We start from the raw sequence: 24060 nt of genomic DNA on the forward strand, positions 1-24060 counted from the left end.
ACTTCGGGGTATTCAAAGAAAACAAAAACACTAATTCAAAAAGATATCTATACCCCTATGTTCATTGCAGCATTACTAGTGATAGCGAAGATATGGAAACAACCTAAATGTCCATCAATAGATGAATGGATAAAGAAGATGTGGTGTGTGTGTACGCATTTTAAGTAAGGAAAACTGTATAAAAATTGTAATACTCAACATATACCCATAAAAAAAGGGTTACCATCAGCATCCAGACATTTCTGATTATGGCAAACTACTGCTTCAACAACATTAACCAAAGTGTCCACTTGTATACATTTGTTTGACACCCCCGGTATATATGCAATGCAATATTTTTTAGAATATTATTTAGCAATAAAAAGAATGAAACCTTGCTGTTTACAACCACAAAGATTGACCTAGAGGATATTGTGATAAGTGAAATAAGCAGGACAGAGAAAGACAAATACCATATGAATTCAATTATATGTGGAATAAAAACAAAAAACAAAATAAACGAATAAACAAAAGAAAAGAGAAATAGACTCATAGCTATAGAAAACAAGCAAGCTGATGGTTGCCAAAGGAGATGGTTGCCAAAAAAAAAAAAGAATTTATAAGTAAATAGATGAATACTAATCAAAAACCACTTGAGGAATTTGCATCATAAATCACTTGTATATATATTTTAAATATTAATAAATCTCATATTATTAATTTTTACCTGACTTACCCTGCCAGAACATATAAGAATAATTTACAAGTAGACATGTGCTTTGTATGGTTATTGTGAAAAAAATGTATGTCTTACAGTAATCCATACCATTTTCTAAGATTTTAAAGCAGTAAATTTCTATGCAGAAATATATAAAGCAGGGATTTTGCGAACACCTTGTCTACAGATATTTTGCGAAAGGTTCAGCAATTCCTTGGGGAAAATATTGAGAAATCTTAAAGCAAATGCCAGGTCTTTTACATTCAATGCTAAAGGCTTCAGGATGAAATGTGAATAATATGATCTAAAACATATTCACAGATACATATAACAGCTGTGGGGGGTGGTAGATGAGGGTAAATGGGATCAAATATATGGTGATGGAAGGAGAACTGCCTGGGTGGTGAACACACAATGTGATATACAGATGATGTATTATACACTTGTACACTTGCAATTTATGTAACTTTACTAATCAATGTTACCCCAAGAAACTTTAATTAACTAAAAAAGAAAAAAAGAATATATATATATATATATATATAAAATGCATGATTTGAAGACTGGCTTAAATTCTAAGTGCTAATATTTTTTTGTCTTGTTCTTTTGTTGTTTTTGGTTTATATACCACACATCAGTGAAATTATATGGTTCTCTGCGTTTTCTGTCTGACTTATTTCGCTTAGCATCATACTCTCAAGATCCATCCATGTTGTCACAAATGTTCCTATATCATCTTTTCTTACCACCGAATAGTATTACAATGTGTATATATACCACAACTTCTTTATCCATTCATCTAACGAAGGACATTTTGGTTGTTTCCATGTCTTGGCCACTGAAAACAAAGCTGCAATGAACATTGGAGCACACGTGTCTTAATGGATAAATGTTTTTAGATTTTTTGGGTAGATACCCAGGAGAGGGATTGCTGGGTCATATGGCAATTCTATTCATAATTTTTTGAGGAACCTCCACACTGCCTTCCATAACAGCTGCACCAGTCTGCATTCCCACCAACAGTGTATGAGGGTTCCTTTTTTTCCACAGCCTCTCCAACACTTGTTACTATTTGTCTTGTTGATGATAGCCATTCTGATTGGGGTGAGGTGATATCTCATTGTGGTTTTTATTTGCATTTCTCTGATGATTAGTGACGTTGAGCATTTTTTCGTATGTCTATTTGCCATTTGTATGTCCTCTTCGGAGAAATGTCTCTTCAGGTCGTCTGCCCATTTTTCAATTGGGTTGCTTGTGTTTTTGTTGTTGGAGTTTCATGAGTTCCTTTTATATTTTGGATATTAGTCCCTTAACGGAGGCACTGTTTGCAAAAATCTTCTCCCATTCAGTTGGTGGCCTCTTTATTTTGTCGATGGTTTCTTTTGCTGTGCAGAAGCTTTTAAGTTTCATATAGTCCCATTCGTTTATTTTAGCTTTTACTTCCCTTGCCTTTGGAGTCAAATTCATAAAATGCTCTTTGAACCCAAGGTCCATAAGTTTAGTACCTATGTTTTCTTCTATGCAGTTTATTGTGTCAGGTCTTATGCTTAAGTCTTTGATCCATTTTGAATTAATTTTGGTACATGGTGACAGACAGCAGTCCAGTTTCATTCTTTTGCACGTGGCTATCCAATTCTCCCAGCACCATTTATTGAAGAGGCTGTCTTTCCTCCATTGTATGTTTTTAGCTTCTTTGTCAAAAATTATCTGTCCATATTTACGTGGTTTTATTTCTGGGTTCTCAATTCTATTCCATTGGACTATGTGTCTGCTTTTCTGCCAATGCCATGCTGTTTTGATTATTGTAGCCCTGTAGTACAAGCTAAAGTCAGGGAGTGTGACACCTCCAGCATTGTTGTTTTTTCTTAAGATTGCTTTGGCTATTCGGAGTCTTTTGTGGTTCCAAACAAATCTGATGATTTTTTGTTCTATTTCTTTTAAAAATGCCATTGGGATTTTGCTGGGGATTGCATTAATTCTGTATATTGCTTTGGGCAATACGGCCGTTTTAACTATGTTGATTCTTTCAATCCATGAGTACGGAATGTCTTTCCATTTCTTTGTGTCTTCTTCAATTTCTTTTAAAAATGTCTTATAGTTTTCAGCATATAGGTCCTTCACATCCTTGGTTAAGTTTATTCCTAGGTATTTTATTATTTGTGCTGCAATTGCAAAAGGAATTGTTTTTTGTATTTCTTTAGAAAAAGACATTTTTCTGGACCTTAAATCATGTGTTGAATTACACAGAGGATCATATCTCTGGACATGCCAATTCAAAATGTTGTAACTCATTTAAATGCTATCAATGGTCATTTCCAAGAAGCACAATCAAAAGCTTACCTGTCAAAACTCCACAGCATATTCCCTCACAATCACCTATCCTTTTATTTAAGTTGCTCAAATCCCTTTAATATGAATGTCCTTTAACCAAAGACTCCCAATCTATTAAGCCCTGTACTCAAACACTACCAACCAGATCCCTCACAGTCTTATTTTCTTCTGTGTCTTCAGGATTCAATTGCCCATGTTTACAATCACTTTTACTATCTTCAATTCCCTGTGAAAAATCCTACAGAATGCTGGATAAAATAGTAGTAGGATTAGGGAAAGAATAGAGGTACACATCAACAGCACTATTTTGCCAAAAACCCAGAATCTGAGCTGGACCCAAAATGGTAGCCTGGGATAGATGGACAGCCCATGACCTTCTTTATCTAGTAGTCACAGATCAGGGTTGTCTGTTTCATAATTTATCCATTGCCTGCACTATCACAAATTTTTCCAATAAAGGAAGAAATTCATATTTGTAGCAATTCCAGATCAGAGGCTATGAATTTCAGCTTTAAATCTGCCTGCAGAGTGGTGAAAAAAGAATTAGATTCCCTGGAGCTTGTTTGGGCCAGTGTAGCAGTCAGCCTCCACCCTCCACCCCTGTTCCAAGGGCTCAGGGCACCTAAAAGAGGTTATCCAAAACTGATGAGGCTCGGCACTTTCCCTAGGCCCTTTCGGTTTCTTGAATCCTAAAAGAGGTCAAGTCTTTTAATGGCCTTCACCTCCAACTGACTAAAGTTTCATGGTTAGAACACCTTGTGACATGCAGAACAAAAATGTTCAATTATTATCTGTCTAGATTAGGGTCCATGGTAAGCAGCCTCTAAAACAGATTTGCATGTAGAAGCTTTATTAGGGTTCGACACGTGTAAATCAGTAAGGCTAGCAGTACTGAGCAGAGGAAGGACTTGAACTGAGATGCAGTCAGTCACAACAGAGGCCTCAGCAGTACTGAGCAGAGGAAGGACTTGAACTGAGATGCAGTCAGTCACAACAGAGCTACTATAGGTAGCTCCAAAGCTGAGATGACCCTTCAGAGTCGTCCTGAATCAAGGCAAGGGTCTATGCCTCTACACCCGCACACCTGTTGCAGGGTACTCCAAGGGAAGAGGCATGCCCTTAGGTGAGTCAGATCCCCAAAGTCAAGGGCAATTTCCAAAGAGGGGCTCAGTTGTGAACCAACAGCACCCAACACAGGGGAATAACTTCTGAAGGGTGCTGGGGCAGCCCACTACAGCATCTACTACACAGCCACTTTAGGGCCAACAGTAAAAAGAGTGAAACTGAAATTTCAACACCCTGTGTATATTACAGCATAGATTTCAGTTTCAACTGCTTAAAGCTACATTTTAAGGAAGAATATTTTAATTGGCTGATTATCTCTCCAATAAATCCTATCACCAAATCTTCCTTCAGGTCCTTTGAGGCTCTGAGGTGAAGGTGCCATCCTCTTCTCCTCTGTCATCTGAATCAAATGAACTTTATCAGGTTTCTTTCCCACCACCCTTCAGAGCATTTACCTGTATGCAGTTGTATATGCCTCCCTCTGCTTGGTGTACCCCTCCCATTTGTATATCTCCACACCTAGCCCAATGTTTGGTAAATAGGGCATTTACAAAGGTTCATTGAATGAATGAACAAATGAGCAAATTTGACTTCTTTTTCTCCCTGGCAGAAACAACAAGATAGAAAAACACATTTGATGAACAAGGATAACTCATTTCAGTGTACCCCTTTGTGTGTGCTTATCATCAGTATTTAAAAAGGGCTGTTTGATTTTGACTAACTGGCATAGCTTAAAAGAGCTATTCAAGACTGAGGCAGTCAACTGTATCTTACAGGACTCCTAAATAAACTAAAATCTATCATAGGATTTGAATGCAAACAAGAGAGGAAATTAAAATGTAAAACAGGAAACAGCTGTTTGATCAGCTGTTACAATAGACTGTGGACAAAGGCTATATTCATGTCTTATCTTGATGGGTAAAAATAATTAACCATAGAAAATGATTTGTTACAGAGCTATTTTATTTTATTTTCTGCACTGAAACAACAGAATTATCTAATTAATGATGGTAAACTTCTAGAATCACAGGATAAATGGTATCCAAAATTTTTTAAAATACTATAAAAAATATATGATATGTGTTCCTAGTAAACAATGGTAGGCATAAAACATTAATTACAAAAAACCTGTTTGCCTATATACTGTAAAAAGCAGAACTTACTTGCCACCAGTGAAATTTTACAAAACTAAAGATATTTGTAATTTATAGTACCTAAAACTTCACGAAATTACAACTATAAACTGGGAAGAACTATGGTTTTCTCTGTATTGTGCCAGGGTGGGGGTTGCTGGTTTCCTATTGAAGTAATTAAGAAATCCATTTTTTTTAATTTTTATTAAATTTATTGGAGTGACATGGGTTAGTAAAATTATATAGGTTTCAAGTATACATTTGTACAATACATCATCTGTACATTGCATTGTGTGTTCACCACCCAAAGTCACTTCTCCTTCTGTCACCATATATTTGACCCCTTTTGCCTCTTCTACCTCCCTTCTCCCCCCTTACCCTCTGGTAACCACTACACTGTTGTCTGTGTATATCAGTTTTTGTTTCTTTGTTTCTTTGTCTTGTTTGTTTGTTGCTTTCAGTTTTATATCCCACATATTCTGCCATAAAGTAAATTGGTAAAACTTTCTGGGGATAACAATTTTGCAATAATTATCAAATGCCTTCAAAGGATTACCAACATTTGTTTTTAGGAATTTCCTAAAGAAATAATCACAATTATGCACAATAGCTTCGATATAAGGATATTCATAATAGCTTTGTTTAAAATAGCAGAAATTTAGAAATACAGGTGTTCAGTGATGGGAGATTGGTTAAACTAAATATAATCATATGAAGTATTATAAAGTTATCAAGATTGTATGAAAGAAGAACATTTAAGACATGATTAAACATACATTCAAAATATGCTATTATTTATTTTAAAAGGGCTATCAATGTATGCAGTAAATACGATAGATAATTTGCAAAAAGAAAATGTAGGTGGCAATAGTAACAGTGGTTAGTTCTTTTGTAAGATTAATTATGCATAATTTTCATTTTCTTTTTGCTTTTTTCTCTAATGTACAGATTTTTCACAATAAATATGTACTATTCCTGCAATTTACACTATTAAAAAAATGATTCCACCTCTCCAAAAAAAAATCACCAAGAAGGAATATGATTTCATCTTTCATTTACATCAGTGGCCTTTCTTAAAAATTTTTTAGGGAATCTTGGTTATTAATTAATTTGGTTATTAATTCTTCACTGTATCTTAAGTTATCTGAAAAAGAGGCCCTGTTGGATAACAAAACCTCCTCTAAAGAGCTTATTGCTCTTTCCAGTAAAAAACTGGAAAATAACCCACAAAAGTGAGATATAATTAAAGACATATTTATAAAGACACAATTTAAGATAAAAACACAACTGGGGTCACTAGAATAAAAAGTAGCTCCAACTCCAAAAGATGAGGACAGGATTCCAAATTCAATATGAAAGAATCATTGAAGTGTTTTTGAGGTAAACCAAAAGGGGGGATTATTTAGGCTGGAAGGACAGCAAATAAAACTAAGGACCCTAATAGGTCACCTTCACCATTGTGCAATCCTAATAAATGTTCGTAATGATGATGAGGTCAGAGTGGGAAAAGGGCCTTGGTGAGAGATGACATTAACATAAGATGAAGAGCTTAAACTTCTGACATGATGGGGAAATTAATTAGAGTATGACATTTAAGGTGCTATTAAAAGGAGACTATGGTAACATGGCTAACATTTGAAAGGTCAGGCCTACCCAAAGATGGATTCTGATTATGCCCCCTCTCTCACAAAAAAATAGGTTTCAATGACAACTTTTATATAAAAAAATAGGATAAACCATTTACTTTGTGTTTGAGATTGCCCAAAATGTGTGTTTTTCGTTTAGTAAACTGGGTCAAAGCCCTTGGGAGGAAAATCTCTTTGAGGTTTTTTTTAAGCAAAAATTTGAATATAGTCAAGTTCTTCAATTTCAATGATAAAGCTTCAGAGGAAAAACAATATATGTTTTTGGATACTTGTTTTCTGGAAAGGCTCTCAGCAAAATAGAAGAAAGCAACGTGTGCTTTTGAAGACCTTCTCCTTCCCATTCTTGCCTCCCCTCTCCCTTTTCCTTTTGCAACTTACCTAGAGGGTTGAAATAAACCAATTCATTATAAACAGCTGATCACCTCTCAACCTGTTCCTGAAGTTCTACCCGTCTCTTGGCTTCCTTGGCTCTAGGGTTGCCCTTTTCTACCTATCAGGCACACAACTGCACACCTTATTTTTATAGCATAAATTTTCAATGACTCCCTATTTCCAACTCCAGAAAAATCTAACTACTCACTTTGCTTTCCAGTGTCTCATTGTTTGATCCTCCTTCTGTTAACTTTATTACCAGTATTTCCCCATCCCATTATTCTGTGCTGGGTTTTCTACCTTCCTATAAATAGAAATATCAGCTGTGACCTGGAGCCTGTGGCTCTATAACTTATATTATCCTTCTGATCTTTAAAGCCTCTCTATTGTCTACCTACCCAAACCCTGACTATTCTTCAGGACCTGTTCGAATTCCACTCCCTTAATGAGACTTTTTCCAACTCCTTGGGTTTTCATTGATTTCTTTTATCTAACTTAGCCCGTGAGTCCCACAGTACAGAACTCAAGTATATATTATTATGAATCATCCCTTATAGCTTGAATGTGCTGGTCTTGTATCTCCAGCTGCATTTTAAGTTTCCTGAGGGTGGGAATTCGGTCTTACCCTTTTTCTGACCTCCCTTCAGTAAATAAATACATGCTGGCTTTAGAAACATTACCTACTAGGACTTGGTTTTCTATAGTGCCTTTGTTTACTTAGTTAACTGAGGGGGGCTGAAGATGGATCCATTTTGTGAACATGAAAGTAGAAAGTAGAAACACTGCTTTCGAAGTAATAGTGATTTTTACTTTGCACTCAGCACCATTTGGTCATGTTCTTGTTTCAAATTGCATTTACTCATAAAGCTGGGGTTCATCCCCCAGGACAGTAATTTTATTCAAAGGACGTGGCTGTGAGGCCTGGAGCCAACCCTTTGGCCTCTCTTGGTCTGCTTTTCCTTGGACGGAAAACCAGGTGCTCTCACTAGTAGCTAAGAACACTAAAGATGCTTCCATATTCAGTCACCAATGATTCTATTACAGTAAATATTTTTTAGCTGGGAAGAGCTATTTGTGATTTGAATGTTCAAACTCAGGAATGACTTTTATACTATTATGTCCCCTCTCTTAAAGGAAATAATGACTTTTATACAAACATGTTACTAAAAACCTAAGCCTAACAAACTTAGGGCCCTTGAATAATGGTAATGTTGCCCATTTAACATGAGTAAATCTCGAAAGCATTCTGTTATGGGGATAAAAACAGTCATTCTGAACACAGCCTTTCAATTTGGCTCATTTTTGGACTTAGAAGAAAACTAAATCTTGTATATTTCCAGGATCCCCTCAGTTAAGAATTGCCAGTTGACTGGTAAAAATAGCAGACTTAAAATGTATTGAGCTTTCTAAGAATTAGCCCCAGGACCATCACTCTACTTTATAAGAGGGGATCTGGAGACTGAGGAAATAGTCCATGTAGGGACACTGTAGGATTTGAACCATTTAACTCCTATGTTACCTGGCTTCCTCCAGAAGGTGAAAGGTTCGCTCCATTCTTTCAGTACATTTCTGGTTATGGAGTTTACCTTCTCTAAGTCCAAAACCTGAGAAGACCCATGATCCTGATCAAGGGATTCTACCAATTTATTTCAATTTCTAGGGGCTATGTGGATGGGTACCTTGCTAAACACCAGAGATAGATAAATCATACAAAGTCCCAGAATTTGGGCAGCCTATGGTTGGGTGAGGGTTCACAGATGCTTAAAAAGGTAGTTTAAATTAAACATGATAAATGACATGTAGTAATAGAGATATTGAGATATGGAGCACTGCTAAGACTATATGTATAATGCCATCAAATCTAGAGCTGCAACTGAAGTTAGTGGCAGTTCTGACACAGGATCAAATGCAACTCTACAGATGTCATTTGTCCCAGGTGCTGACTGACATCTGCCATTATCGTATGATCTTGTCACCTGTAATAGCTTATAATTTGCTAATTTTAAATGTTATTTAAATAAACTATAGAAGTTCTAAATCAATGTACATCAGTCAAGTGTATATGCCTCCACAGTTTGAATCTTGACAGGAATAAAGAAATGCACTAACATATTAGAATTTTGTGATAACATACTAGTTAACATTTTTGATACCTGGAAAAAATAATACTTGACACTGAATCATTACATGGACTTTACTATGTCAATGAAACATGAAAATGCTAGAAGTCCAAATGCTAGAAGTCCAAAATGCTAGAGGTCCAAAATGTTAGAAAAGCAAGTTAGAAACCAAATTATCTCTTTAAATTCATAGGATAAATTTTTGCTCAGAGGCTATCTATGTATTTATAGTCAAAAATACAGGAATCATTAAAACAGTTGATTTTCAGTTATAAGCTGCAGTATATTTTAAAACAAACTTTGATGACATGCATATCAGTTGCATAAGGTAAACACTTTACAAAAATCTTCTCAGTCTGTGCCTTTGCGGCCATGTGAGTGTGAACAAATGATATCAAAAAACATTCTTGGAAAGACATCCCATGTTCATGGATTGGAAAAATCAAAATAGTTAAAATGGCCATATTAATCAAAGCAATATACAGATTTAATGCAATCCCCATGAAAATCCCAATGATATTTTTTAAAGAAATAGAACAAAAAAATCTTCATATTTGTATGGAATCACTAAGGACCCTGAATAGCCAAAGCAATCCTAAGAAAAAAGAATAATGCTGGAGGTATCATTCTCCCTTACTTCAGCTTGTACTATGGAGCAACAATGATCAAAACAGCATGGTATTAGCAGAAAAACAGACACACAGACCAATGGAATAGAATTGAAAACTCAGAAAAGAAAACCACATAAATAAGGACAGATAATTTTGGACAAAAGAGCCAAAAACATACAATGGAGAAAAGAAAGCCTCTAATAAATGATGTTGGGAACATTGGAAAGCCATGTGCAAAAGAACGAACAAGAGATCAAAATGGCGGCGTGAGGTGAAACTCTGTAAATCTCCCCTGGAATTTACAACTAACAGAACGACTGTAACTCCACAAAGGACTCCCTGCACAGGAGACAGGCAAGACGAAGAGGCACACTACTGAATTTATCTAAAGGTGAGCGAATCACGCGAGTGGGGGAGGAGGGAAGGGAGAAGTGCAAAGATGGTGCCGCACGGGTGCAGGACGCAGACCTACCTAGGTGCTCCGAGCTCGCTGAATCCCGGAACTACCGCACCTGCGGGAGAGGGAAGAACTCGGACTGCTAGGGCTCCGCTTATGGCCCACAGGGCTGAGGGGGCAGCATATAACACGGATGAATCCAACGCTCACGGCAGACACTTCGGAGAAAAGACTGAGGGAAGAAGGCTGAAAACAGTGGTTTAAGCCCTCACTACCGAGCAGAGAACAGAAGCCTTAGGCACTGAGACTAGCCGCCCCCTCCCTACCCTCCCAGAGCTCGCCACGCACCCACCTGCCCAGAGCTAGAAGCGGAACAGTAGCAGTGTGAGATCAAAAGAACAGAATATTTGCTGTTCTGAGAACTGTGGACTGCAGACACAGATTCGCAGCCCAACTAGTTCTGGCAAAGGGGAGGGAGCTGTGAAAGCAGGACCAGCTGTGGTGGTGGTCGCCAACATTGCTCTGGGCCACCTCTCACAACTCACCCCGCCCCTGGCCCCACCTATCTGGGCGGATCCCTGCAGGAGTAAACAGAACTGCTGAAACATACAGTCTCTGAATCTGGTGCAAGAAGAGCTTTGGAACTTCAAAAGCTCTCCGCATACCCACACAGACACTGTGCCCTGTGATCTACGCGAACTATTAACAGAGGAGAAACCCATATCCCAGGGAATCCCCCCATTGTGTGAGAAGCTGGAATAGTGCAGAGAAAACATAGCACTACCATGTGAGAGAGAGAAAAAAAGGCTGCAGTCAGAGAGAAAATAAAACATTCTACCAACAAGTACTGGAAAACAAAAGAAAGACCTCTTCCTATCAACCTGTTGCAGAAGCCACTCCTGTAGATGTCTAGGAAGAGAAATAATAAATCAGTAATTGCCATGAATAACCAAGGCAACAAGACAGCTCAGAAAGAAAGTGAAAAGTCTCCAGAAAAGGAACTTAAAGATATGGAAATATGTGACTTAAATGACAGAGAATTCAAGATTGCAGTTCTGAAAAAACTCAATGGGATGCAAGAAAACACAGAAAGGCAGTTTAATGAACTCAGAAACACAATCAAAGAAAAACATGAGCATTTTACGAAAGAGACTGCAATTTTTAAAAAGAACCAAATAGAATTTCTGGAGATTAAGAACTCAATAGAAGAAATTAAGAATGAAATAACCAGCTTAGGTAGTAGAGTTGACCAGATGGAGGAAAGAATCAGTGACATCGAAGATAGAAACCTGGAAATTACACAGACGGAAGAAGAAAGAGACTTGAGACTTAAAAGAAATGAAAGAACTCTACAAAAACATTCTGACTCCATCAGACAGAGCAATATAAGAATAATGGGCAAAGCAGAAGGAGAAGAAAGAGAAAGGAACAGAGAATATATTCAAGCCAATTGTCGATGAGAACTTCCCAAACTTGTGGACAGAACTGGATCCTCGAATCGAAGAAGCAAATAGAATACTTAATTACCTCAATCCCAACAGGCCTTCTCCAAGACACAATGTGTTGAAGCTGTTTAAAATCAATGACAGAGAAGGAATCCTCAAGGCAGCCAGGGAAAAGAAGACGGTAACTTACAAAGGAAAGCCCATTAGATTATCATCAGATTTTTCAGCAGAAACTCTACAAGCCAGGAGGGAGTGGAACCAAATATTCAAACTATTGAAAGAGAGAAATCATGAGCCAAGAATAATATATCCAGCAAAGATATCCTTTAGATATGAAGGAGGAATAAAGACCTTTCCAGATATACAGAAGCTGAGGGGATTTTCTAATACACGACCTGCACTACAAGAAATACTAAAGGAGGCTATTCGACCACCATCAACAGGGACAATTTGTGGCAACCAAAACATAAAAAGGGGAGAGTAAAGGCCTGAACGGAATATGGGAATGGAGAAAGTAAGCGTGCTGAAGAAAATGGAATACTCTAAATATCAAACTTTCTTTTACATAAACTTAAGGGTAACCACTCAAAAAAATCCAGAACTGAAATATATACTGTAATAAAAGAAGAAACAGAGGAAACATCATAGAATACCACCACACAGAAATAATAGACAACAACAAAAGGCAAAGAAACAATGGAGACACAGCCTTACCAGAAAACTAAAGATAGAATGACAGGAAATCCTCACATATCAATAATCACCCTAAATGTAAATGGACTGAACTCACCAATAAAAAGGCACAGAGTAGCAGATTGGATCAAAAAACTAAACCCAACCATATGCTGTCTCCAAGAGACACATCTCAGCTACAAGGACAAGCATAGACTCAAAGTGAAAGGGTGGAAATTGACACTCCAAGCAAATGGTACCCAGAGAAAATCAGGTGTAGCCATAATGATATCAGATGAAACAGACTTCAGGGTGAAAAAGATAACAAGAGACAAAGATGGACATTTCATAATGGTAAAGGCTAACATACAACAAGAAGACATAACAGTCATCAATATTTATGCCCCCAATCAGGGAGCACCAAAATATACCAAGCAACTACTAACAGAACTAAAGGGAGAAATTGACCAAAACACAATTATACTAGGGAACTTAAATACATCCTTGAAAGCTATTGATAGATCATCCAAACAGAAAATAAATAACGAAATAGCAGCCCTAAATGACACATTAGATGAAATGGACATAATTCACATTTACAAAGCACTTCATCCTAGAAGATCAGACTATACATTCTTTTCTAGTGTACATGGAACATTCTCAAGGATAGACCATATATTGGGACATAAAATCAGCCTCAGCAAATTTAAGAAGATTGAATTCATACCAAGCACATTCTCTGATCACAAGGCTTTGAAATTAGATGTCAGCTGCAAAAAGAAAGCAGGAAAAAACACAAATACATGGAGATTAGATGACATACTTTTAAAGAATGACTGGGTCAAAGAGGAAATTAGAGGAGAGATCAAAAGATACGTAGAAACAAATAACAATGAAAATACATCCTACCAAAATGTTTGGGATGCATCAAAAGCAGTTTTAAGAGGGAAATTTATATCATTACAGGCCTATTTCAAGAAACAAGAAAACTCCCAAATAAATAACCTCATGTTACACCTTAAAGAACTAGAAAAAGAAGAACAAGTGAAACCCAAGGTCAGCAGAAGAAAGGAAATAACAAAAATTAGAGCAGAACTAAATGAAATAGAGAACAAAAAGACAATAGAAAAAATTAATGTGACAAAGAGCTGGTTCTTTGAAAAGATTAACAAAATTGACAAACCCTTGTCTAGACTCACTAAGATAAAAAGAGAGAAGACACTAATTAACAAAATCAGAATCGAAAAAGGGGAAGTTATCACGAACGCCACAGAAATACAAAGGATCATCCAAGAATACTATGAAGGACTATATGCCACCAAATTCAATAACCTAGAAGAAATGGACAAGTTCTTAGAAACATATAGCCTTCCAAGGCTGAACCATGAAGAAATGGAAAATCTAAACAGACCGATCACCAGTAACGAAATTGAATCAGTCATCCAAAACTTTCCCGAAAGCAAACGTCCAGGACCAGATGGCTTCACTAGTGTGTTCTACCAAACCTTCAAAGAGGATCTAATACCAATCCTTCTCAAATTCTTCAAAATATTGAAGAAGAGACAGTACTCCCTAACTCATTTTATGAGGCCAACATTACCCTGATACCAAAACCTGGTAAGGACAACACAAAAAAAAGAACACTAGAGACCAATATCTCTGATGAATACAGTCGCAAAAATCCTAAACAAAATTCTAGCAAATCGAATACAACAATGCATTAAAAAGATTATTCACCACGACCAAGTGGGGTTCATCCCCAGGGCACAAGGATGGTTCAACATCCACAAAACCATCAATGGGATACATCACAAAAACAATATAAAGGACAAAAATCACATGATTATATCAATTGATGCAGGAAAAGCATTAGACAAGATACAGCAGCCATTTATGATTAAAACACTTAACAAATCGGTATAGAAGGAAATACATTAACATAATAAAGGCCATATATAACAAAACCTCAGCTAATCTCATAATTAATGGTGAAAAACTGAAGCCCTTTGCTCTACGTTCAGGAACACGACAGGGCTGTCCCCTATCACCTCTGCTTTTCAACATAGTGTTGGAAGTCCTTGCCAGAGCAATCAGGCAAGAGAAAGAAATAAAAGGCATCCAAATTGGGAATGAAGAAGTCAAATTGTCACTCTTTCCAGATGAGATGCTATATATGGAAAACCCTAAAGACTCCACCAAAAAGCTATTAGAAACAATCAACGAATACAGTAAAGTTGCTGGCAACAAAATAGACATACAAAAGTCCATTGCTTTCCTATACACTAACAATGAAATCTCAGAAAAAGAAATACAAAAAACAATTCCTTTTGCAATTGCAGCAAAAAGAGTAAAATACCTAGGAATAAACTTAACCAAGGATGTGAAAGACCTATATGCTGAAAACTATAAGACATTTTTGAAAGAAATTGAAGAAGACACAAAGAAATGGAAAGACATTCCGTGCTCATGGATTGGAAGAATCAACATAGTTAAAATGGCCATATTACCCAAAGCAATATACAGATTTAATGCAATCCCCATCAAAATCCCAATAGCATTTTTTAAAGAAATAGAACAAAAAATCATCAGATTTGTTTGGAACCACAAAAGACCCCGAATAGCCAAAGCAATCTTAAGAAAAAAGAACAATACTGGAGGTATCACACTCCCTGACTTTAGCTTGTACTACAGGGCTACAATAATCAAAACAGCATGGTATTGGCAGAAAACAGACACATAGACCAATGGAATAGAATTGAGAACCCAGAAATAAAACCACATAAATATGGACAGATAATTTGTGACAAAGAAGCTAAAAACATACAATGGAGGAAAGACAGCCTCTTCAATAAATGGTGCTGGGAGAATTGGATAGCCACGTGCAAAAGAATGAAACTGGACTGCTATCTGTCACCATGTACCAAAATTAATTCAAAATGGATCAAAGACTTAAGCATAAGACCTGACACAATAAACTGCATAGAAGAAAACATAGGTACTAAACTTATGGACCTTGGGTTCAAAGAGCATTTTATGAATTTGACTCCAAAGGCAATGGAACTAAAAGCGAAAATAAACGAATGGGACTATATGAAACTTAAAAGCTTCTGCACAGCAAAAGAAACCATCGACAAAATAAAGAGGCAACCAACTGAATGGGAGAAGATTTTTGCAAACAGTGCCTCCGATAAGGGACTAATATCCAAAATATACAAGGAACTCATGCAACTCAACAACAAAAAACAAACAACACAATTGAAAAATGGGCAGAGGACCTGAAGAGACATTTCTCCAAAGAGGACATACAAATGGCAAATAGACATATGAAAAAATGCTCAACATCACTAATCATCAGAGAAATGCAAATAAAAACCACAATGAGATATCACCTCACCCCAGTCAGAATGGCTATCATCAACAAGACAAATAGTAACAAGTGTTGGAGAGGCTGTGGAGAAAAAGGAACCCTTATACAGTGTTGGTGGAATGCAGACTGGTGCAGCCGTTATGGAAGGCAGTGTGGAGGTTCCTCAAAAATTACGAATAGAATTACCATATGACCCAGCAATCCCTCTCCTGGGTATCTACCCCAAAAATCTGAAAATATTTACCCATAAAGACACGTATGCTCCAATATTCATTGCAGCTTTGTTTACGGTGTCCAAGACATGGAAACAACCAAAATGTCCTTCAATAGATGAATGGATAAAGAAGTCGTGGTATATATACACAATGGAATACTATTCAGCAGTAAGAAAAGATGACATAGGAACATTTGTGACAACATGGATGGATCTTGAGAGCATAATGCTAAGCGAAATAAGTCAGACAGAAAAAGCAGAGAACCATATGATTTCACTGATATGTGGTATATAAGACAAACACAACAAAAGAACGAGACAAACAAATGAGAAACAAAAACTCATAGACACAGACAATAGTTTAGTGGTTACCAGAGGGTAAGTAGGTTGGTTGTGGGGGATAAGGGTAAGGGGGATCAAATATATGGTGATGGAAGGAGAACTGACTCTGGTAGGTGAACACACAATGGGATTTATAGATGATGTATTACAAAATTGTACACCTGAAATCTATATAATTTTACTGACAATTGTCACCCCAATAAATTTAATAAAATAAAATTTAAAAAAAATAACTAGACCTTAAGCTTTTTCTTTAAGTTTAGCTGCTGGGTTTCTTACATCATCTACGTTAGCAAATCATATGGAATCAAGAAATTAGGGCTGGGAAGCAGCGTCCCTGTTACTGCATGTGCATACACAGCCAATAACCACTTCCTTAAGCCAACGTTTGACAGTCGAGTCCAGTCAGCTGGCACAGTGGCACTTCAGACCCATTAATGTTTAGTGGCCATTCTGTCAGCCCACTTAACAATAAAGCCCACATGTACTGTGTGCTTGCCAAATGCCAAGCACCATCCCAAGCACTTTACATGCATTTTCTCTTTTAATTCTCTCAACCATGTTTTGAAGTAGATATCATTATTATCTCTGTTTTCCAGATGAGAGAACTAAGGCATGAAATGGTCATCAATATTGCTTAAGGTAACATAGGTACTTAGTAGTGGAACCAGGGTAGACACCAAGATCTTAACCTTCTATGCTGTACCACTGCCCCCGGATGACAGGGAGCCTAGACCTCAATACCGAGCCAGAGGAGAAGACATTGTTGCTAATTGATAATAAACAAGTCAAGCCTTAAACGTGCTCTGGTGACTTCTGAGAATATACAAAGACCTAGAAATTATGGCTTTAGTGGCACCTGGTCTGCCCACATGGCCCGCCAAGCAGGCCCCTCCTATCAATGTGCTCCAGGTAATAGAATCAAGCAGAAGAAACAGGGCTTTGTCATTCTACACCCAGAAAAGTCAAGCTCCTAATGCCTTGCCCAGCATGTAAACAATACTCAGTACACTAGTTTTTATTATTATTTATAATTATTAAATAGTTAATATTAATAAATAGCATTATCATGTATTATTAATACATTTATTTATTATAATTAAGACAGGAGTCAGGTTGCTGAAGCGAGGACCAGGTCAGAATTGGAATAACAGCAAGGCTGGAGTGATGCTGAAATACAGATCTAGGGCTTCCAAAATTTCTCCTGATCAGGAACACAGTAGACCACAGAGCCAGTGTGAGTCTGAGCTCCTCAGGCCCCTTGTAATAAAGGGAAGGGGTTGTGGCAAGGTAAGGCTGGAACCAGGCAGGCTCCTGCTGAAGCCTGCACATATACCTCGCATCCTGTTACCACCTTATAAATGCCTCACAGCAAGAAAAATCACTAGTTGGTGAAAAGGAAGAAGTGGTTACACTAAAATGTCTGCTTCTGCTCCCATAGATAGAAAAACCCTAGAAGCTAAACAAGGATGGATTTTCCAGAATGTACAGCTGAAGCCATAATGTCCACCATGTGCATTTTTTCTAATCCTAGCACTGTGTACAGTCCATAATGTGCATCATTGCTAATCCTCTGCCATAAAGGCATTAGGAGCCTCATCTTAAAGCAAATGCAACTGCAAAACAGGGAAGTAATAGAACTTTTAAGGTGACACAATAGGTAATATGGGAAATGGGATTGACAACACGTCTGTTTGACGCTAAAGTATATGCTCTTTTAACATTACCATACTGCTTCTCCATATCCTCTTCTTTACTGGGATATACAAATTTCCAAGCACTTCTACACGATTATTATTTTTTAAACATTCGGGTGGGTCATAGGAGCCCAGGGATGTTCTCCATCTTTCTTCATCAAAGATGATGAGGCGACTTGGACAATAACACACGGGCCATATCTGCCTATTGCATCCCTCAACTCATCATCCCTTGAAAGCTATCTCTGACACTCCCTGACCAAGCCAGTCCCACCAGCCTGCAGCAGGCTTGCTCTCCTGGCCACACAGTTCACCTGCTTGGTGTTGGTTACAATTTGGAAGGCCAGCTCCAACTCTTCCAGGATCTCAGCCAAGTGTGTGCCACCCTCAGACGGGTGAATCTCCTCTCAAGTCTGGCAGAAACTTTCTCCTTTCTGTTTCAAGTTTCCCTTTTTTTCACTTCTATTTTGAGGATTAAGAAAGAGCCATTCCAGAACTACAAAAGATAGTTTCCATGGTTCCACAAATCCAACACTAAAACCAAGCCTCAGGACAGAAACAATGTGCTGCAGCCCAGTTCCATGTGGAAAATGCGACTGCTCTGGCAAGTTTCCAGATATGACTTTCCTTTGGGTGAAAAGGTATCAATAGGCATGCATATAGATACCACACACATTTCCAAAAAACTGTTTCACAATCGCCTTGGAACTTTTCAAACATCAAAAAAGGAAGTTATATTTTAACCAGTTATACCCCAGTATATCTCTATTTATCTCAATGGGAGTGACTAAAATTTGCTGACAGCTTTAAAAACTATCAGGGAATTACCAGAATGTATCAAGTTTAATAATTAACAAAATTTAAAAATCAGAGTCAAATTCAGATACTTTTAAATGTAAATCATTGGGTCAGTCACCTAACTAATTCTAAAATTCTGATTTTACCATGTTTCCCATTCTCAAAATGATTTAGGAGGAAATACAAATGGGTTGGTAGTAAATGGATGTGAATTTCAGATCCAATCAATTGCTACTTTGTTGGTATAAAATTAATGTTCACTAATTCAACACATTTATTAAGTGCCAACTGGGCCAGGCAGAGCTATGGAGCTGGAGATTGGAGGTTCTCTGGGAAGGAAAAGAGACACCTTTTTGGGCTCTAGAGGCTTACAGCCTAGTGGAGAAGAAAGATATTGAACAAATACAGGAATACCTCAGATGTGTTGTGTGTTTGGTTCCAGACCAGCACAATAAAGCAAATATCACAATAAAGCAAGCCATACGATTTTTAAAATTTTTTTTGGTTTCCCAGTGCTCATAAAAGTTATATTTATGCTATACTGTAGTCTATTAAGTGTGCAATAGCATTGTCTTTTAAAAAACAATGTATATACCTTAATTAAAAAATACTTTATTGCTAAAAAATACTAACCATCATCTGAACCTGTTGAAAAAATGGCACGTATAGACTTGCTTGATGGAGGACTGCCACAAACCTTCAATTTGTATAAAAAACACGCTATCTGTGAAGCTCAATAAAGCAAAGTGCAACAACACAATGTATGCCTGTAATTACACTAATAAGTGAACAATTAAAAACTCATGGAAAAGAACAAGCTGGCAGAGGGGAGTTAAACAGAGGCATCTAATCCCACCTGGGGGGATTCGGGAAGACCACCCTGGGAAATGACTTCTGAGCTAAGATCTAAGGTTAACGAAGTGTTTTTCAATTTCTCGGTTTCTTCATCTCTCTTATCAAACTATGGAGAAAGACTGAAATATCTGCTTCCTCCCGGTAGTGGAGGTAAGCACCCTCTTTTCCAATTCTGTCCTAGGGCTCCTCTCTTCTCTCTACAGTCTTGGTTTGGGTCATTTCATTTACTTCAGTGGCTTCAACTAAAACTTCTTTGTCACACACATCTGTAAGCCCAACTTCTTCCCTGCATTTCCAACTGCTAGACACCTCTCCTTGGATGTTCTTCCAGCACCTCCGACTCCAGATGGCCCATCTTTCCCCTAAACCTGCTCTTCCTCTTCCTCATGTCCCTCTTTTTGCCAACACTGTCACTTGACACATGTCACTCTGTGAATGAAAAATCCTCAGTTGTCTTTCAATGACCATGGAAGGAACTAAACCTTTTAGGGATGACATACAAGACACCCTATAATTCATCCCAACTGACGTTTGTAGCTTGGTCTCTCATCAGACCCCCCCAAATCCCCACACTGAAGTTCTTAAGGTTTCTAAGCATGCTACCATGTTCTTTCACATATATGTGATTTTTTCCTTTTTCAATTAACTAATTTTTTAAAAAATTGTAGTTGACATACAATATTATATTGATTTTAGGTGTACAATATATTGGTTGACATTTATATACCCTCCAAAGTGATCCACAATAAATCTAGTAACCATCTGCTACCACACAAAGTTGTTACAGTATTATTAACTATATTCCCTATGCTGTATATTACATCCCTGTGACATTTATAACTGGAAATTTGTGCCTCTTAATCCCTTCCACTTTTTTTTGCCTACCCCTCCACCCTCTTGCCCTCTGAAGCTGTTCCTTAGCTTAAAATGCTTTCTTCATCTAGTCACCTGGTGGATTCATAGTCATTCTTTAAGACCTACTTCAAATGTCATCTCCTCTGTGAAGTATGCCCAGATTGTCTCAGGCAGAGTTAGACATTCTCTCCAATCACCTTCTCTAAAACTTTTTGCATATGCTACTAAAGCATCTATCATAGGTCATTAGTACTAATTGCTCATGACTCTGCCTCCCACAATAGCTTGTGAGAACCCCAGGGGCAACAGCCCTGTATAATTCACCCTTCATTCTTTTTGGCATAAGATGTGGGACAGGAAGTAAATGTTCATTGAATGAATGAATAATGAATTAATGAATGGATTCTTTTTGTGGCACATACCACTTTACACCTTGTATAGTCTTTATTCGGGTATCTCATCTCCCTTCCTGTATTGACAAATCTTCCATGACAATAACAATGTGATCTATTTTTGCATCGCCTACCACAGCCTACCCTAGTGCCTATTGTCTGAATAAAGCAGCAAAACTCTTGTAGGACCTTGTGTCATATGTTACAATTATAAAGCTATTTTTACACACTGCTTCACTTGCCCTTCACAATGACCCTGTAATCTAGCCATGACAAATTGGTGTTATCCTTATGTAGCAGATGAAGCAATTAAATAAGGCTTTGGAACTCTGCTTTCTTGGTTTTTAGAACAATGCCTATTCCATGTGATGTTCATGAGAAAAGGCAGGTCTACTCCTCAGTTCCTTGTTTGGAGAGTTTGGAATGAATGTAGAGATTCACCACTGCTTGTGAAAACAGCTAAACCCGTATCTGTGCTTCCCATATAAGTCTAACATGAATGATTTGAGTAAACTTGAAGATTTGGAATATGAACCAGAAAGGGCAAAATAAGGGGAGAATAGAAGAATCTGAACCCTTTAGACATACTTTGGGCAAGAAAAAGACTTTGGGGGCCTGGAAAGAGAACCGTAAGATGGGGTGCTATGCAAGGCAGCATCGAGAAGCACTTAGTAATATTTCCTAAAACACCTAGGTAAATCTGCTTTTAAATTCAAGTTCCTCCAGGAAAAAAGATATCAAAAACGCTAAAAGAAAACTAAATCTGTATAGCCTTGACCCACCTCAGCATGCTGTTGTGTTTATATCTATGTATTTGCGGCACTGGGCACAAAACCTAGCACAGGTGAGCTCAGGAGGGCCAGGCAGACAGAAGTGGTAGCCTGAGATCTGACTGAAAAAGGTGAGGAGGGCTGGAGTGGAGTAAGTTGCCCAGGATCAGGTTCAGCACCCAACATCCAACGCCCTGGTTTCCATCCAGGCACAGCAGAGTCAAAGCACCTCTGCCCTGCCTGCTTTACAGGGGGTAAGGCAGACCCATGCTCCTCAGAGCTGGTTAGGGCAAGTCTTAGCCAACATATCCATGGGTGTCAGAATTATTGCTCAAGCACCAGGAGGCCCTGGAAGTTTGGCCAAAACATCGCCAGGCTATTTTGGGAGCATTGCTGATTCCTACTGACCCCACCCCATATAATCCACCTGACCCTCCTCAGAGGATGGGTCCCCCCACTGACCCTATCCTTCCTTCTGATTTCTGTCTTCGGGGGCCCTGCTGTGCGGAACGGGCCCCCACCCCACTTTACCCCTCCCCTCGTCTGAGAAGGTAGTCTATGTCACCATAACTGCCCAATATGGGCTGGGCCAGAGAGCCAAGTTTTTTCCGCCCGCGGCTGGTGATCCTGCGCTGGAAGGTGGGGAGGAGTGGATGAGAAGAGAAGAGGCATTTGCCAAGAAGATCCTGTAGCCTCAGGTAGACCCATGACAATCACGGAACCACAGAGAATCGGGGTCAGGAGGGGCTTTGGCAACCGACTGCCCAGGAGTCCAACCCCTTCTTTGTGAACTGGGAGCTGTTCAAGGTCGTCTTCCTGGTGTCAGTATAACAGCAATATATTGTGGTGCACGCCTGCTCCAAGCGAGGGTGCGGAATGCCCAGGTCAAGTTGGAGCAAATAACTGACCTATGCTTGAGGCAAATGACAGACCTTTGCGGTACCCTCTAGGAGTTTCTCGCCTGCCCACCCTCCTTTCCCGTCGCTTCGAAAATGCCAGCAAGCGGAGGCTTGGCAGCCTTTCAGGGGAATAGTTCAAAGTCTGGTCCCAGACCTTCAACAGACTTCCAGCTCCCTGCTTCTGTGCAGGGGCACACCAAATCCTTCCTCCGAGGAAGGGTTCTGTGCTCGGAACTTGGGAACTTCTAGATCCCGGCCGGTGCACGGGTTGTCTAGGGGCTCCTGTGGGCAGCCCCCTCCTACGGCGCGCCTCCCCAGGCCGCCACTTCTCCGAGCGAGCGCCGGAGGAAAAAGAAGGGCGCACAGCCGCAACTGACCTGAGATGCCGCCCCCCACCACGACAACGTCGTATTTGCTGCTCATGGCGCTCGTCCCTCTCCAGGCCGCCCTTATGCCTGCTGCTCTGGTCTCCGGTGTCGGCCCCCGCCTGCTGCGCTGCCCCCGCCCACTTCCACCTCAGTGGAGCAGCTATATAGCTCGCCCAGGGCGCGGGTAAACCGAGCCCCGCCCGCCGCCCAAGCGCTGGCTGGACAGAGCTCTGGACTACCGCCCCCACCGGCAGCTCGGCAGCTCAGACCTGACGCCTGGGGGAAGAGGCCGCCTGGGGCCTGCAAAAGTCCCTCCCTGGGACCACCACCCCTTGACCTTCTTCTGCACAGTATTTTTCCATCAGCCTTCCTAGTGTGCCATTGAGCTTGGGGAGTGGGAGGGTGGCAGATTGGGGTGTCTTCCTCCAGCACCCCAATTACTCCCCAGATTGGAGCAATACAGATAATAGCAAATATTAATTAAGCTCTTTCCAGGTCCAGGCATCTTACTAAGCGCTTAACATTGTATGATTCCAACTAAACCCTACAATAACCCATTGTACAAATGAGGGAAATGAGATAAAGTAGTTAGAGAGGGGTGAAGGCAAGATAAAAGGCCAGAAAGAAAAAAAAAAAGCCGCCAGTAAGATTCTCCCAGTCTATGTATCTACCTGCAACCAACATATCCTGAGCTTATGCTGTCCTCAGAATAGAACAGAGTTTGGACATGTCTGTGACTGAGAAGTCATTAGTGACAGGGAAAATTTTGATCCAGCTCTGACTTGGATTCTAGAAACTTCCATCTCCTCTGCTTTGGTGTAAAACAGCCCCAGAGCCTGAACCTTGAGCCCATGTCTCCACTGTCTCACCCTGCAGACAGCCTATGCTGGCCTCCTCCGTGATAATCCCTACCTATCCACCTCTATTGACAGGACCCTGAAGCTGTATGAGTTCCTTAGCTGTGGACGCTCTGTCCCCTCACCTAGCCTGCAAGTCAATCACATGTCCAGTGGG

The 24060-nt window shown here is 39.1% G+C and overlaps 1 protein-coding gene across 1 annotated transcript in view; it reads right to left on the reverse strand.

Annotated features, from left to right (window-relative positions):
* The window catches only part of MAOB (monoamine oxidase B), a 137039-nt gene extending 113827 nt beyond the window's left edge, over positions 1-23212 (reverse strand). Inside the window, exon 1 of the mRNA XM_019717754.2 lies at positions 23056-23212. Coding sequence (XP_019573313.2) covers positions 23056-23101 — 46 coding nt within the window. The 5' untranslated portion in view covers positions 23102-23212. The remainder of the gene's footprint in view (positions 1-23055) is intronic.
* Positions 23213-24060: the final 848 nt, after the last annotated feature.

Source organism: Rhinolophus sinicus, chromosome X, assembly GCF_036562045.2.
Source record: "Rhinolophus sinicus isolate RSC01 chromosome X, ASM3656204v1, whole genome shotgun sequence".
Lineage (NCBI taxonomy): Eukaryota > Metazoa > Chordata > Mammalia > Chiroptera > Rhinolophidae > Rhinolophus > Rhinolophus sinicus.